Source organism: Eretmochelys imbricata, chromosome 2, assembly GCF_965152235.1.
Source record: "Eretmochelys imbricata isolate rEreImb1 chromosome 2, rEreImb1.hap1, whole genome shotgun sequence".
Lineage (NCBI taxonomy): Eukaryota > Metazoa > Chordata > Testudines > Cheloniidae > Eretmochelys > Eretmochelys imbricata.
The window spans coordinates 24,346,392-24,361,703 of record NC_135573.1 but is presented as its reverse complement, the minus strand read 5'-3'; the positions used below and the strand labels follow the sequence as shown (position 1 = coordinate 24,361,703).

General features: G+C 42.9%; 1 protein-coding gene across 1 annotated transcript in view; it reads right to left on the bottom strand.

Annotated features, from left to right (window-relative positions):
- Nucleotides 1-15,312, bottom strand: part of SNTB1 (syntrophin beta 1) — a 177,869-nt gene that overhangs the window by 8,562 nt on the left and 153,995 nt on the right. Inside the window, exons 5-6 of the mRNA XM_077809846.1 lie at nt 14,143-14,282; nt 2,359-2,555 (exon numbers count right to left, since the gene is read on the bottom strand). Of these exons, the coding sequence (XP_077665972.1) occupies nt 2,359-2,555; nt 14,143-14,282 (337 nt within the window). The remainder of the gene's footprint in view (nt 1-2,358; nt 2,556-14,142; nt 14,283-15,312) is intronic.

Here is a 15,312-nt window from a genome sequence, read left to right as displayed (position 1 = left end):
CAGTACCGACAGAACCCCAAATTGTGTCTGAGTCAGGGGTGCCGGAATGGGGGGGCTGGCCCTCCCACTTTTTACCAGCTATCAGGGCAAGGGACGGGTGTGTGGGGAGAGGAGCGAGTGAGGACTGGAATCTTGGCGGGAAGAGCCGGCATGGGGTGGGGACTAGGGAGAAGGGGCAGGGTGGGGGCTTGGTGGGAAGGGGTGGTGTGGCCATGGTTTGGGTGCTGGTGGCCCCCACACACACACTTGTAGGAAGCTTTTGCTACTCCTGGTCTGAGTAACTACTCTGGTTGGTCCTCCTTTCTCCCAAGAGGCTGCCTCTCTGCACCAGGACACTTCCAAATGCATTGCCCCGTGAGCAGCTGATCTGGCTTCATGGGCACCTCCTCAGGACACTACTCCTTACAGAGGCACAGTGGATCAACTGACATGAATGTCTTTGTCAGGACGGAGCTAGGCAGATAAGTGTCGGGTGTAGACGGAAGAAAGGCAGGTGAGTGGATGATGTAAACTGAGCTGTGTTACTTGTAAGCAGTTAAGATAACTGCCTGTCATTGGCCACAAAATCAGAGCTGTGCAGACATGCCCTAAAATTAGAACAGTTTATACCACTTAGCACTAAAACAAAAGTGTTATTTTTAAAGGCTGGACTGAAGAGCTGTGGAGAAGGACTATGAAAAGCAGAACTCTGAGAACTGACTGATACCTGGTGAAACTTCACATTTGGTATAGACCTACAGTAAATTAATCATGACCTTGTTCTACGCCTCCAGCCTGTGAAAGACTACTGAAATTCATTCTGCTTTACAACACCCAAATATATATAGTTAAATTAATTTGTTGGGTGTTGTAGTTTGTCTCACCCTTCATGTTTGTGTGCATCTCTGAATGCCAAGATACAAAAGAAAATCTCATTAACCTTAAGATTCAGGTAGCACCCCTGCTTCCAAAACAGACATTCAGAGAGTCAGCCTCTCTTTTCAAGCACCAAATGAGCATCGAAAATTAAAAGCTGCAAAGGGAATCACTGAAGAATTTCAACAAAGATGAAGACACTTTTGAGTACTAATTAGTTTCCTTGTAATTGAAAAAAGACCCTGATAATTGTAACCAGCATCTATTGCAGCAGGAATTCTGCAGCATGGCTGATTTAACCTTTAGGTTAGCTCGGGGACTGAGTGCCAGGTGAGTCTTAGACCTTCAAGTAAAATTGATGGGGTACCCAATTTTACGAGCATTGATGAAAGGAAAGAGTGGGTGACAAAGAGATCACAAAACAAGGATTTTACAGGTTTTGGGGATGGGTCTTGAACAGCGAGAACTGCACCCCTTTGAACAAGTAAGAAGGCAAACCAACAAATAGGAACGGCAGGGTGAAGGGTGCTCAGCCAGGCATTTAAGTTCAGTTGACCAAAATATGGGCTTGTCCGCAAGGGAAGTTCATCTGAAAAAAGGTGAGGTGTGAATTTGAAGCCCTATTGCTATTCTGGAATAACTCTGCTTGTGGACACTTTTATTCCAGAATGAGAGCATCCAGACAGGGAGATAATCCAGAATAGCTATGCCATTTTCCCCATGTAGACAAGCCCTAAGAAGAGAGACTGCCGTGCTCAGTCACTCAATCTTGACTGCATCTTAGAAGGAAGGTAGGTTGTCTTAAAGGGGGAGGTGGTTTGCACCCATTGTTATTAGACTTCCCTCCCTTTTTTTATTTTAAAAAAAGCAGGTCAAGGTGGGTAAATGGCCAATATCTATTTGTGAATTTTGGACATTTATGGCTCCTACCTTACCCACTCTTCTTTTCAGACAGGTGCCCCAACCAGATCACCAGTAATCTTTACTCCCTCCCCCTCAATATCTCCTCTTACTCCACGAGGATGTTCCTTCCGGGGTCACAGAGCTGTGGGCCTTTGAAACAGAAGCATAGCAGCAGCAGGAGCCCTTCCTTTCTCATCATGACAATCACTTCCCAAAGGCATGAGGTCCCCATCTCTGACTCTAGCACTTCATGCATTATTGGCTGCTAGACTCGTATCAGAATGAGGACGAAAAGAGCAAAATGGAAGTCAGAATGACACCATAGGGGGCCTGAAAACACACAATTTGCCACGGTTACTATAGAAGTTAAGAGCTGGCTGCAAAAGCAGCAATGAACTTTTCACAGTAACATTTCATCTACATTCTGAAGTTTCAATCAGCTCCAGTGGAAATAACTTGGAGAAACCAACAAACTTCTCCAAGCATTGATCCCGGACTAACGATCACAGATCCAGCATTTTGATTCTCGCACTGAGAAACAGGCTATGGGCAAATGCCAAAGTGACTCAACGTAAAGAAGAACTTCCAAGTGTTACTCACAGGTTGTGATTTCCGTGATCAGCTCAGCTGAATTGTGGCAGCCCTGCACTATGTTCCTTGTCCACAGTGAGAGGTCTCTGCTAGTCTCTGTCCTGAAGAGATGGGTTTCAATCCCTTGCCTTGTACCGGTGCGCGTTGCAAAAGATAAATCCACCCCAGATTGTGGGGATCCCTTACCAGGACCTGAATGGACCAACCTGAAATTGGATTTAAAAACAAAATAAAATGCTTGCATTGCTTGACGCTGCTCAGACTGCTCGGAGTTTCATGTCGCACAGCTATACGCAATGGAGTGAATTTAGTGCTGGCGAAAGGTTTGAGAGTAATAGCCTTGGAGACTGAAGGCTTCTGTTTATCCACACAACAGGTACAGAATGGGCAGAAACAGGGCAAGAGGCCTTAACATGGACCTGCATATGGGAGAAAGAGTAACTCAGTTTCCAAGCCAACTCAGAGCTTGACGTCCCTGCTGAGGCTGCCAACAAGAGTGGCAAATAGTGTTAGTTGTGGGGGATGGTTTTTGTGATGTGGACACATCTTCCAGGAACTGGACACAACACAACCAAGCAGCGCCAAAATCCTGGGTTTGGGGTTGTATATTATCCTAGTTCTCTCTCATTTGGACTAGAAATGATACTTGCTGAGCCCGATTTTCAAAACATTGAAAGCACAGGGCAGCAAGCACAAAGTCTGCCTCACAATTAAAGCAACTTCACATACAAAGGAGCAACACGATGTTTAAACGGTTGACAGGGTGTCTAAATATTCATCTGGGTGTACAAAACATTTAATTTGCAGGGATTGTGGCAATTGTGCATAAAAATTAGCTACACAATTATGCACCTGATTCTGGCCGTAATGCTTAAGCCCTAAACTGTATGCTTTGCTTCAGAGAGATGAGTGCTAATTCAGATAACATTATATAGAGAGAAACCTCTTCCTTCCAGTGGCAAAATGTATCCCTGATAAAAACCTAAAAATCTGCAGCCTACCTTCACAATAAATGATGTTAGATAACAAGGTAACAGGCTCCTATAAAACATCAACTAAGGGCAGACACCTAGTACCATCTTGTATATATTTTTCCTTCAACAACTAAAGCGCAAATAATTTCAAATGCACCAGCTAACTGTAACCTTGAACTTTTCTCTTATATTTGTAGAACATAAAGAAAAATTGAAGCTACCTTTACTCCAGGACAACCAGCTGATATTCAGAGTGGCAAAGAGTCATCTAGCCCAAAAGCTAAATTTCAGAAAAAGCTATTTTAAGATAAAATTGACATCCAAATATCTCTTTTCTCCTTGAGATTATCCATATTTTTAAGGGGTCTGTGTATGTGCAGGAAGTTAGAGAAGTAATTCAAGGACATTGCAACAGTTCAATTGTAATGATGAATGCAGAGAAACATTTTACCATTTAAGGGTTAAACAATAAATCTCGGAGAGACTGATAAACTGAAACCAGGAAGATTCTTATAAAACTGACACCTGAAGAAAACAGGAATATAAATGTGTCTTTTTTTTAATCTCACCATATGTTAATGATAAACGTTATACACAGAGACAATATATAACAAAAGGCCACTGCTCCAATACCTGCAATGTAAGATAATCCCTACATTTAAATATTAATTCCCAGCTAACGATTTATTTTGCACACCTTAAAAAAAGATTCCTTGTGCCTGACATCACAGAATGGTACTGTTTAATGAAGACAGTGTTTTATAAAATAAAAAGGAAGTGAAGCAACAGGACTTTGGCATTGGAGAATCAGATGCCTCCATTCTGAAACACTGCCCCTTAGAGAGTACTGTACACAAAAGCTCATCTGAATAGATAAAATCACAAAGGCAAAGACATTATGCCTAGAGCAGGGAGATTTTTGAAAGACATAATGGGCCAGATCCTCAGCTGGTATAAACAACAGAGGTAGGCCAATTTATACGAGCTGAGGATCTGGCCCACTCCTCCAGAAGTGCAATTTCTTTCCTGCCGGGATAAAGTTTTCTAGGTTTGTCCATCTTTGACTTGATAGAAACCGTCCATGTATTTGTAGCTTCTGATCAATTTCCTTGATTTAAAAAAGACAAACCATGCGAAATTAAAGCAGGGCCAGGTTACTGTGTGCAGATCTGCTTCTGACCATGTGGCTGGGGAAATGTGCCTCTTCCACAGAGCTGTATGTGATCACAGTACCCCACTTCCATCCTGCAAGGCAGGCATGGCTTGAGGCATTAACTGCCACAGCCCCTTTCCGAGCTTTGGCACCCTCCCATCTTTTGCGGGAGATTCTGATGACAGCTGATAGCACACCTCCCTGGCAGCCATGTGACTCGATGGAGGAAGAGGAAGAATCAGAGCTTGTGTGAAGGCCTCCTGAGTCCCCAGTTTGTTCTGCAGGGCTCTCACCCCCACTCCCAGTTGGACAATATGGTGAAAACTCTGCAAGGGCCATCGGGCCTTTGACTATCAGAGTGGAGGACTGGAGTCAGTACTCCTGGGTATACTCCTGGTTCTGCTTCTAACTTCCTTGGGGAAATGACAGCATGCGTGGGTAACAAGATGGGTGAGACAATATCTTTTGTTGGAACAACTTCTGTTGGTGAGAGATAAGCTTTCGAGCTTATACAGAGCTCTTCACAACAACACTTCATACAGCATGTCTGGGCCTCAGTTCCCCAATACACACAATGGGTATAGTAATCACTTTCACACTGCCCCAGTGACAAGCCATTTTTAGTAAAGAGGTTTGAGAGCCGTAGATAGAGGATGTTTTACAATATCAACCTGTTGTTATAAAACAGTAAGTCACAAAGTACAGACTTAACATTATTGCCCATGAGAAATTGTACACTAGGAAACTATTTCAAAGTCCTCTGTCACATCCTTTCTGCTGTGGACAGAGTTCATTAACTGCTCTGCTAAGTATTTCCCAGCACTTGTCACACACTATGCCACTCAATTTGGAAACCACATACTCCGAGATAGTAAGTGCCTAAAACTAGTTCACTTCTACAGGAAAATAGCATCACATGTTATCGATAACATCAGTAATACAGCAGGGCTAACATTACTGGTCCTACAATATGTTGACAGACACGAGCAGCATGTTGGACCTACCTAGTACCATAGTGTCACATACAGTATGAACCATATTTATTCCCTACTTCCTTATCCACACCACTACCTTCTGACTTACTCTTACTTCTTACTTACTAGAACTTTAGGTACATTATTTAAAATTCTGCTCATCATGGATGGCATCAATTGTACATCCAGTTAGAGATCAGGCTTTTCAAAGTCCAGCAGTAAGACATGAACTAGACAGGTATTCAGCAGGGAGTTAATATTATGGGATATCATTACTTAGGTCTTTAAGTCTGAGACAAAGGACTTCCAAGTCTCCTTTTGGCCAATACTATTGCTGTTCATATGAAATATTGGCAACATCAGGCTACTGAAAAACCTGACAGCCATTAAAGAAAGCCAGCTAAACCAGTTCTTTTTGCGAAACCAAAGAGCATGTTATTTAGCTGCTCAAACTGGCTGATTGACGTAAAAATCAGTTCTTCATTTGAGGAGATATGCAAAACCACTTTGAGAGCTTGCCAACAGTCCTAATAACATTACGGAATGTCAGAATATTTACTAGCATGCACATCTTTCGCTATTCATATTAAAAAGAGGTCAGCTGATGGTTATTCAATGGTGGACACTACAAAGAACTCCAGAGATAGCCTGGAAGCTAGTCATTAGCATAACCTTCAACTTTCAGCCAGTGCAGTCACCTGAAGGTTACTCAACAGGACAGACTTTCCAAGATATAAGATCCACCCAGTGGTTCTCAACCAGGGGTCCAAGGCCCCCTGGGGGGCCATGAGCAGGTTTCAGGGGGTCCGCCAAGCAGGGCAGCATTAGACTCGCTGGGGCCCAGGGCAGAAAGCCAAAGCCTCACTGCATGGGGCTGAAGCCCAGAGCCCTGCCACCCGGGGCTTGAAGTTGAATCCTGAGCAACGTAGCTTTGGGGGGGGTCCTGTGGCGTGGGGCCTGGGCAACTGTCCTGCTTGCTATGCATTAATGCCGGCCCTGGCTTTTATATGCAGAAAAACAGTTATTGTGGCTCTGGTGAGCCGTGGAGTTTTTATGGCATGCTGGGGGGGGCCCCAAAAAGGAAAAGGTTGAGAACCCCTGAGATATAGTATATGTCTAAGAAGCACTGAGAGCTTCTAGAGCTTTTTCACCAGAACTCAGAGCAGCCGCCAGAGGGCATAAGAATGTTAGTAATTATAAACCAGTCTGCTCAGGAATAGGTTGATATAGGGTGTATTAGGAATAGACAGTTACTGTAAAATGCCCCTCTTTACATTCTGTAGAGAGCTGTAAACACAGATTAGTTTTTCAGTTTATCTGATTGCTCCCTCTTCTATTTGTATTCTGTCTACCTTCTCCATTTTTCAGTTCTTTAGGTATGCACAGTAGCATGAGATGAGGAATACAAACCAAGGTGTTGGTGCTGGGTGGGACTCTGTGGTCTGCATTTTACTTTAATGATATGAAAAGAATCTCAGGCATTTGTTGCAGCACAGAAAAATCTTCACAAATGACAGTGAAATTCTCATTGACACCCTGGGGAGTATTTTCAAAGCAGGTATTCAACTGCTCAGCTTAGGTTTATGTCAGTAGGCATTGATTTAAGTTCTTCATCAAGTGCAGTCATCAAGCAGCTCAGTCTAGCAGAAAGCTTTGAAAAAACTAATCATGTAACATTACTTCTTTTCTCCACAAGACAATCCCCAGTTTGACTTCCCCCATGAGACCTGATCTTGAACAGCTATGCCCTTTGGAAATCTGTCCCTCCCTGCTCACTCATCCTAGTTTTGTCCCTAATGTAACATCACTGGAAGACTCAAGACAAGATAATACTAAGCTTTCCGACCCTCCTAAAGGGAGAAAGCAATAAAAGTTTGAAAGAGCTCTCCTCATTTTGGGTTGGTTGAAGGTTTTTCTAGTCATGTTGCAGAAATAGTGTTTGTGAAACTGGGGAGTACTCAAAACAGCTTGGCGCTCAGATAACAGTGTGGGGGGGAACGTTAGAAATACCTAGATAAATTAAACATAACACACAGTAATTGTGATCATCAAATGTCTAAGCTGGGGCAGGGATAGCTCAGTGGTTTCAGCATTGGCCTGCTAAACCCAGGGTTCTGAGTTCAATCCTTGAGGGGGTCATTTAGGGATCTGGGGCAAAAATTGGGGATTGGTCCTACTTCAAGCAGGAGGTTGGACTAGATCAGTGGTTCTCAAAGCCGGTCTGCCGCTTATTCAAGGAAAGCCCCTGGCACGCCAGACCAGTTTGTTTACCTGCCGCGTCCGCAGGTTCAGCCGATTGCGGCTCCCACTGGCCACGGTTCGCCGCTCCAGGGGCTTTCCCTGAACAAGCGGCGGACCAGCTTTGAGAACCACTGGACTAGATGACCTCCTGAGGTCCCTTCCAACCCTGATATTCTATGATTCTATGATTAATTAACAACAAAAGCTATTTGATGATTTGTGTTCCAAAGCATCAAGAATGTTTCCAGACAAACGCATTAACTACTAACCAAGTTAACACCATTTAGGACCCAGGATGTAGCTTTGCATTAGTTTTTTGGCATCATAATGTGTAGATGGTTAATATTAAATCAGAATCTGGGACTTAGCATTTTGTTCATGTCTACTATGATATGTAATGCAGTTTTATTGTAGGGTGGTTGTTTCTTTTAACTTCTACAGCACTTTACACACATTTAACATTGAATTTTTTAAGCTGCACACACTCCTGTGCTATGGGTAAGTATTGTTATCCCTGTTGGACAAATGAGAGCAAACTGAAACACACATATTATGGCAAAAATGTCTCAGACTCAGCACCAAAATGCAGGAGCCCTAACTCCCAATCTCCTCTTGTAGTCCCAGAGTACAATGCCTCCCAAGTGTATCATTTAAACTTATCTCTATTATATATAAGCCATATTCCACACAAAGCTGGAAGTACAGACTGATGTTGTTCTTTAGGACTTATATGGATGCCTAACATTTATATGTTGAAATATTGAAAAAAAAATCAAATGTTAAATAAGAAAAAGAAAAAAAAAGACAGATCCATGTAAACCTACTGGTGGCAAACTGACAAGCAAACAAGGACAGGCTGCAATTCTGCTACTACAGTGCAGTAGAAATACTGTACCCCTTATCCTACCTCCAACTTCCTCTGCTCATTGCCTAAGGTAGATTGAACAGGACTCTGTACAATAGTATCTTCTACTGAACTTCTTCAGTGTTCAGCAGCATTTCAAATCTGCTTTAGCTTAGCAAAAACATTTTCCCAAGGACTCATAAAAAAGCAGAAAGATGGGAACAGCCAAGATTACAACTTGCTGTCTGCAAACTTTCCAGGTGAAAAGTTATAAATTGCATCAGTCAATTCACAGAAGGGTATTAGAGAATGTGCCAGTGGGCAGGCTAATCACTAACAAATGTCTGAAAGTAGTAGTCAACATCAGTAGTAAACTGCATGCTTTAAAAAAAACACCAAGCCCCCTCCTCCCCCCCCCCCCGCACACACTCTGTATGGCAGATAATCAAATTAGGAGTCCCACTGGGCTTTGAACAAAATACAAAAGTAACAGGATGTTTAAAAAAAAAGACACCACAGTCAGTAGTAGACAGGGTTAATTGGTTCAAAAATACATAGGACATCCAAACTGTGAAAACCCTCCTACCCACAAACAGATCAGCAAAATGTGTGCTTCCAGGCATAATCTGCTCACATTCAGGGCTTCAGAAAGTGAAATCACATGGGTTCTGAAGGATTTTTTTTTTGCCCAGTTTCACTGTGTCATTGCACAAGTGTCTAGGTGCATTGTGTCATTGATTTTTCCTGTCTTCATTTTCTTAAGCATCAGGAATAGGACACTACAGTAGGCAGGATACTGAAGATGATCTACAATGGTCTCACCAGGAACATCAGGCCCTGTATTCCTCTTTAAATACCCATTTGCACCTCCTTACTACCAGCTAAAGGTTTCTCATAAGCCTAGAAGCCGCTGCTTCTGTCATGAATAATGTAGCTGGAATCGATGTAACTTAGATCAATTTACTGTGGTATCTACACCGCACTGGGTCGACAGGAAATGCTCTCTCATCAACTTACTTACGCCTCTCATTCTCGGTGGAGTACCAGAGTCGACAGGAGAGCGCTCTGCCATAGATTTAGGAGGTCTTCACTAGACCCACTAATTCGACCCCCGATGCATCAATCGCAGCAGCATGGGGATCCACGGTAAGTGTAGACATAGCCTATGTCCCAGCACAGTCACAGTCACTTTCATTTGTCCCTGACACACAGGCAATACTGTAAATGCGGAGAGGGATAGAATTACAATGCACACACACACTTTAAAAGATCTGAGCTAACATTTTCCAAAGTGCCCAAGTGACTTAGGGCCCTAAATCCCATTTTCAATAGGAGACTTAGTGCACATCTGCACATACGGCAGTACGGCTGCTGTGCATCTGGTGAAGACTCTCTATGCCAACAGGACAGAGCTCTTCCATCGGCATAACAAAACCACCCCTGCAAGCGGTGGTAGCTATGCAGGCTGGAGAAGCTGTACACACCAGCGCTTATGTTGGTGTAACTTATGTGATGTACGTTATACCGACATAGGCTGTAGTGTAGACGTAGCCAGAGGCATCCAGGCTACCTCTCCCATTAAAATAAGTGGGATTTAGGTGCCTAAATACTTTGAAGATCTGGGCCCTTGGAGCCTATGGGTTTGTCTACTTTAACCGCAGCAAAGTGGGGTGGGAATCTAACCTGCACCAGCCGTCTCTGGTCTGCGTGCATCCTGCTAATGTCCTTTAATGGCTCTTTACAGTAGCCTGATTTAGTCTTCTTTGAAATGGCACTAGCTCAAAGTGAGTTAATGAACTGTTAACATGTGTCAGAGTGCACAGAAACCGTTAACCACAGCAGACTAGGGCGGGGTAGATTCACACCCCAACTTGCTGCAGTCTAATAGTACAGGTTAACAAGCCCTAAGTCTCAATGAAAGTGTATGGAACCAAAGCTCCTATGTGCCTACGTCAATACTGAAAATGGGACTTCGGTTCATTTGAAATTTTCACCCAATCCGAGTTCTTTAAAACATTATTCCAAGTGCACTTATTGTCCAAGCATTTAGGGCAGGGGTTCTCAAACTGGGGGGTCAGAACCCCTCAGGGGATCACGAGCTTATTACATGGGGGGGGGTCACGAGCTGTCAGCTTTCACCCCAAGCCCCACTTTGCCTCCAGCATTTATAGTGGTGTTCAATATATAAAAAAGTGTTTTTAATTTAAAAAGGGGTCACACTCAGAGACTTGCTGTGCGGAAGTGGTCACCAGTACAAAAGTTTGAGAACCACTGATTTAGGGTCCAATCCAACTCCCCACTTAAATCAGTAGAAAGATTCCCATTGACTTCACTGGGGGATGGATGTGGCCACTGAAGAGCTTTAGTTTGTTTGTTTTGGGGCCAAAGAGGGTGCAAAAAAGGCCAACTTCTCCCTCAAAAGCCTGAAGGTTAGAAGAAAAATAAGAGATGCGTGGGGAAGTACTAAAGAAATATGGCAAATACTATCTTGCCATTTAATCTGTCTTTAGGGGTGAAATCAGTGTTGTGTGCGAGGTACTGAATTGAGAGTCCAAGAGACTAATGTGTTTCTTTTATTCCCTCTGCAGGCATGGCATGGGCAGCAGCAGCGAATGTGTCCCTTCACTGTCCTGCCAACACGCCTCCAGGCGCCTGTGGTTAATCTTACTCCCTAGCTAGGTGGACTGTTCTGGCTGCCCTTCTTGATTTATCTGAACAATGTGGTCTGTGTAGCTCACAGCACATAACATCGCAAAGCAGCAACACTTACACAACCGTGTCTCCGGTCTCTGCTCCCAGGGCAAGGATTTCGCACTCTGTGTATCCTGCACAACACGCTACTGTAACACCTACATGTTGGTACAATATGTATCCCCCAGACAAAGAAGAGAGAGAGAGAGAGACTCTCTATCCAGTATGTGTTTTGTATTGCTTGAGTTTTTTAAAACCCCATCTGCAGTACAAGTCGTTATTAGTGTTATTTCATTTAATGCAAGCTCCTTTATCCCTCATTGTGTATGTTTTCAGAAAGTTCTATCAAGGAACATGGGTACAGATTAATTTCTTCTCCCGCCCCCATTTAAAGCTTCCTCGGGTTAGCACTTGCCCATTCCAGGACTCATCCCCCACTGGGTCACAACATTCTGCCACCTCCTCAGCACAGAAAGCTGTTGCAATGGGACGAGATGATCCATCATCCTGGCATGGGCCCAGCTACCCTGATACAATGTTACAGCCCCGGGATGCACTACCAGTCGCGGAGTATACACGGTATCAGAGTCTGGTGATGGAATGTCAGCACGTCCCGCAGTTCTGACACACCCTTCTGCTGCAACATCCTACCTAGCTTTAAATAGGGATTCTTGAACGTGAGCTGTTGTCCTCTTATTGGATTTGCTGGAGGCACACAATAAGCTTGTCAGTATGTTGTAAAGCACAGTGTGGTCACCTTACTTTACAACAACACTGTGTGAACAGGAATGAATAAGTTACTTCTCTTTTACTATGTTTGAAAGTTCCCAAGGATCTAGATACTTTGGGGTGAAATAACTTCTAGTATCCTTGGCCTTTTGATTAAATTTTGATTTATTTTTCAGTGAATTATTCAACAACAAAATCTTAGATCGTTAGGCAACAAAACTCAGTTGAGTAAAGCAAACGAGTGAGAGCTAAAAGGAACTAGTGAGCTTGCCGTGAGTGATACCACTTGTGGCTACTTGGCACCAGTCCCACTGAATGGAATGGCACTGGGAAATAATCTGACTTGGAGTCAGACCAGGGAAATGAGAACAGCAACTCCTTCTCAAGCCCTGAGACTGTTCTAGCAGACAAATACGATTAGAATTAGCATCAAAAGCCATAGATGACTCTCAGTGTAAGGAACAAATGTGGGCAGATCTTTCCATAGCGCAGGATCCCGCACACATGCTCGTAAATAAAAATGAAGTCAGTGTGTCTGACAGCTGTATGTCTGACGGTGTCAACTCAGGATTTAATTGCACTATACTGACCCAAGCCAGTATTTCTCTCTGGGGTCTACTGGGAGTCAGATCCATGAGAGAAGCAGGAAGTCCATAACACAGTTGGAAAATACTTTAACTGGACTCTGTAGGAAAAACATGAGGGTATGATGCGTGCACTTCCTGTGCTCTACACGTTTGCTTGGCAATGATTTCGCATATGATGCCTATGAGTGAAAATATTTTTGGGGTGGCACTGCACTTTAGTTTTTGTCTAAAGTAAATATACTGTAGATCATTACAAGGACACTAGTTTGGTTAAGAAATATGCTGTAGTCTTTGCTTTTCTGTTGCGTTTCTTTCTCCACGTTATGGACACAGACACACAGAGGATGGTAAGGAGACCACACGCCTCTCCAGGTCTAAGCGTCAGTTTCTCCAGGAAAAACAGACCTACTCACATTATTTTGGATCTGTCAGGTGGGTTATTTGATTCATTATTAAAAAGAATGGAAAATGGTACTACAGCATTATTTGCAAAGCATTTTCACTCACACAGGTGAGTCTGGGAACATTTCAATACCTTCCAATGGATTACCTTGATGTACATACTCCTGGGACAAAAAATTTGTGATTTTGGGTGACTCAGTAATTGGGGATCCAACTTGACACATATCAAATGGGCCTGATTTTCAGAGGGCAGATGCTCAGCAGTTTCAGAAAATCAGGTCCTGTTAAATTGCATCACATTGGGCACCCAAAATCACTAGTCACTATTGAAAAGTCTTGCCCAGTTTGTCTATCTCAATAATGGCCACATAAAAGCATTTTGTTAAATCAATATTTAAGCATGGAGTCCAACCAGTGTTATTCATTTGTTTGACTTGATTAGTTATGGGGAGCATTCTGGCACTCCAACACACTCCACCAGTTAAAGCATTTCAGTACCTACCCATCTCTTTTGGACAGAGCTTGGGTATTACTAGAGATGGGCAGGTATGGTATCTGGTGTTGAAATACTATGGTGATGGGAACCCTAGACATACCTTAGATAGAAAGATAGATAGATTAGATTATGAGAACAAAGAGTTCACTGAATTAGGAAAAGCTGTAAATAAGCCACTTAGAACAGAAACGCTAACAATGCTGAAAGTAAAACATTCCAAAAATGTGCATGACTCCTGGTGATAGGTGAGCTTCCAAAAAGCTCAGCTGTAGAAACACTACTGGGTGTCATGGTTCCAACCCTGATAGTAGTAATGTACTACATTGACTTCCTGGTAGGTTTAGCATGGATAAGCATTCAGAAGCGCAGATGCTTATTTCAAGCCCTTGGGTCTGCAAATTTGATTGGAAATCTCATGGAAACAGGCTCTGCCATGAGATTTCCAGAATTTCTGTTTCAATTCTTGGCTCACAGTATAGCAGAAATAATCTTTCTTGTGATATTTTGGCATTTCCAGTCTTGGACAGAATTTGGAAGTGGGGGAGAGAAGGACACATAAACTGAGTATTTCAAGACCTTATCAAAAAGTTTGGTTCTAAAAACATGACATTTTATGTGTGATGTACGTGAGTATCTCTTTTCTTACCAGGTTTACCCACTCCAAATAACGACTGAAGTGCCTGCAATAAAATATAAAACTACCTGGTGGCTAGCAGAGGGTAAGTATGTAGAGGGCTGAACCAAGCTTCTTTCATTCGTGGCATGCTGTCATATATTAAAAGGTCCTTCTCCGTCAGTACAACCAGTGCTGGCTTCCAGTGCTTCTCATTCTCTCCTGGCACCTGGAAAAGAACACAGTTTCAATGAAATAATGAGTGAGGAAGAGAAGGGGGACAGGCTAGCAGCCTGCAACTACAGAGCCTGTCAATGTGAGCAAGCAGGATTTGGACTGAAAAAATTAATGAAGAAACAAGTTTTACTACTACAGGTCTCTGGAACGATTCTGCCTCCTGAATAATATCCTAAATTTATGACTAGAAGCAACAAAAATGGATTAAAGCACAAGCAGATTGATGAACATCTGTCATTGTCATTAGTACTAAAACTTCCAAACCTGCTGTATCCTTTGCTCACTATGGGCTGTTACATATGTGAAATAAGCAGGAGAAAACTGAGACAGAGCCAGCTCTGTTATTTATATTTGATCTTTAAGAACCTATGAGGTCCGTTGTCCTTGAATAAGCAACGAGAATCAATGCAAAGCATACACCCAGGCCGCTACCCAGAAACAACTCTAAAATAGTGACATGGGGTGGTGGGGGAGAGGGAAAACCTGATGATCTCTCTCTAATTTCTATGATTAATGATTCTTGGTATGATCCTGCACTCAACTTACCACTGGGCTGAAATCCCGGCTCTATTGAAATCAATGGCAAAAAAGTCCATTGACTTCGATGGAGCTAGAATTTCATCTCTGGTGTTGTACTTACTATCATGCACTCATTGTAGTAGTAGGTTACTTCTCAGGTTATACTCCTGGGAGAATTCTGTGCCGCTGGAATGGGTTACCTAGGGAGGCTGCAGAATCAGCATCATTGGAGGTTTTTAAGAACAGGTTAGACAAACACCTGTCATGGATGGTCTAGGTTTACTTCATCCTGCTTCAGTGCAGGGGTCAGGACTAGATGACCTCTTAAAGGTCCCTTCAAACCCTACATGTCTATCATTCTTCCTGAAACAACATGAACAAAAACATGTTTTGGTTTTACATTGAGAAAAAAATCTCTCAAAAACAGTGAATTTGATTTCATGTTTTGTTCAAATTGGACAAAAAGAGTGACTATTACTAAGGCTGTGAGTTTGTCATGGAAG